The sequence below is a fragment of the Camelina sativa genome, chromosome 6 (assembly GCF_000633955.1).
Source record: "Camelina sativa cultivar DH55 chromosome 6, Cs, whole genome shotgun sequence".
NCBI classification, from domain to species: domain Eukaryota; kingdom Viridiplantae; phylum Streptophyta; class Magnoliopsida; order Brassicales; family Brassicaceae; genus Camelina; species Camelina sativa.
In genome coordinates this window covers 9,353,759-9,355,035 of record NC_025690.1, presented here as the reverse complement: position 1 = coordinate 9,355,035, position 1,277 = coordinate 9,353,759, and the positions used below count along the sequence as shown (strand labels likewise).

Here is a 1,277-nt window from a genome sequence, read left to right as displayed (position 1 = left end):
GTGGATCGGCTTCCTCTCCTATTACCCTGACTATTCTTTTTGTTAGCCTTCTCTCTGGCTTCTTCATCTTCCATTAATCTTGTGGAACTTCCTTCTGACCTCTCCTCGGTGGAATTGCCATTTGTTCTTGCTTCAGAGTTAGAATTTCTTTCATTTTCTTCTGAAGCTTCCTCTCCACCACAACCCTGAACTACCACCTTCTTAGCCTTCTTACGGATCTTCTTTTTCTGATTCTTTGTCAAATCGCCATCGTATGTATAACTCTTAGTTTCAGGTTTAGCAGCTGACTCTGAAACAACTTTGTCCTTGGTGGTTGGCTGAACAAGTGGAACACCTGATCTCCGAGCATCTCTTGATGGATCAATAGTGGACAACAACAAAACGTTCTCCGGCTTTAAATCAGTATGAATAATAGAGAGCTCACGGTGAAGATAATCCAACCCAACCAAAATATGAAAACAGAGCTCTTTAACCTTGTGGAGAGGGACCCCTCGGTAATCACTGTACTTGATAACGGACAACAAGTTATCTCCCAAGTACTCAAAGACCATACAAACATGTTTCCCATTAGGACCCGAATGCTTGAAATGATCCAGTAGCTTTACAACACATTTCTTATCACCCGGGTCACTTTCAGCAATCTGTTTCAAGATCTTGATCTCATCCATGGCTGCCTCTGTGTAGTGCTGAGCGCTCTTCTGGACTTTCAAAGCTACATAACGCTACAAACAATAAATTTTTCTTGCGTGGTCAACGCTTTGAAATGAAATTAAAGCAAGGCCCTCCAGCACAAAACCCAAACAAGTACTATAAGATACACAGAAAAGAAAGCAAAAGAGGGTAACCAAAGGACACACAAGGCTAAACGATGATACTACAGGTGTTTCTCAGGGATCTGATACTAATACTTAAGAACTCAATCTGACAAGCTCACTAAACCACATTACCGAAACAGAGCATACATAGTCTATACAGTACTGAGTAACATAACAAAGCAATCATTTTTTTCTTCTTCTTTTCACACCCTAAAATTGGTTCCTTAGGAAACAAAAACGAAGAGGGTAAAAAAGGAAACATACCGATCCATGAGTGTCCCAAGCAAGCCAAACAGTAGAGAAATGTCCCCAACCAAGCTTACTCTGAATCACATAAACTCCATTCTTAAAAGTATCACCAACTCTAACCGCATGGTACCCTCCTTTCCTGTAATCCTCCGTTCCTTCGTCCTCCGACGAATACTCACTCTCTTCACCCACACGTCCGCCGTTTTTATCCTC

General features: G+C 41.6%; 1 protein-coding gene across 1 annotated transcript in view; it reads right to left on the bottom strand.

Annotated features, from left to right (window-relative positions):
• The window catches only part of LOC104710948 (serine/threonine-protein kinase SRPK), a gene marked incomplete in the record, with an annotated part of 11,892 nt that overhangs the window by 2,398 nt on the left and 8,217 nt on the right, over positions 1–1,277 (bottom strand). Inside the window, 2 exon segments of the mRNA XM_019246704.1 lie at positions 1–722; positions 1,080–1,252. Of these exon segments, the coding sequence (XP_019102249.1) occupies positions 1–722; positions 1,080–1,252 (895 nt within the window).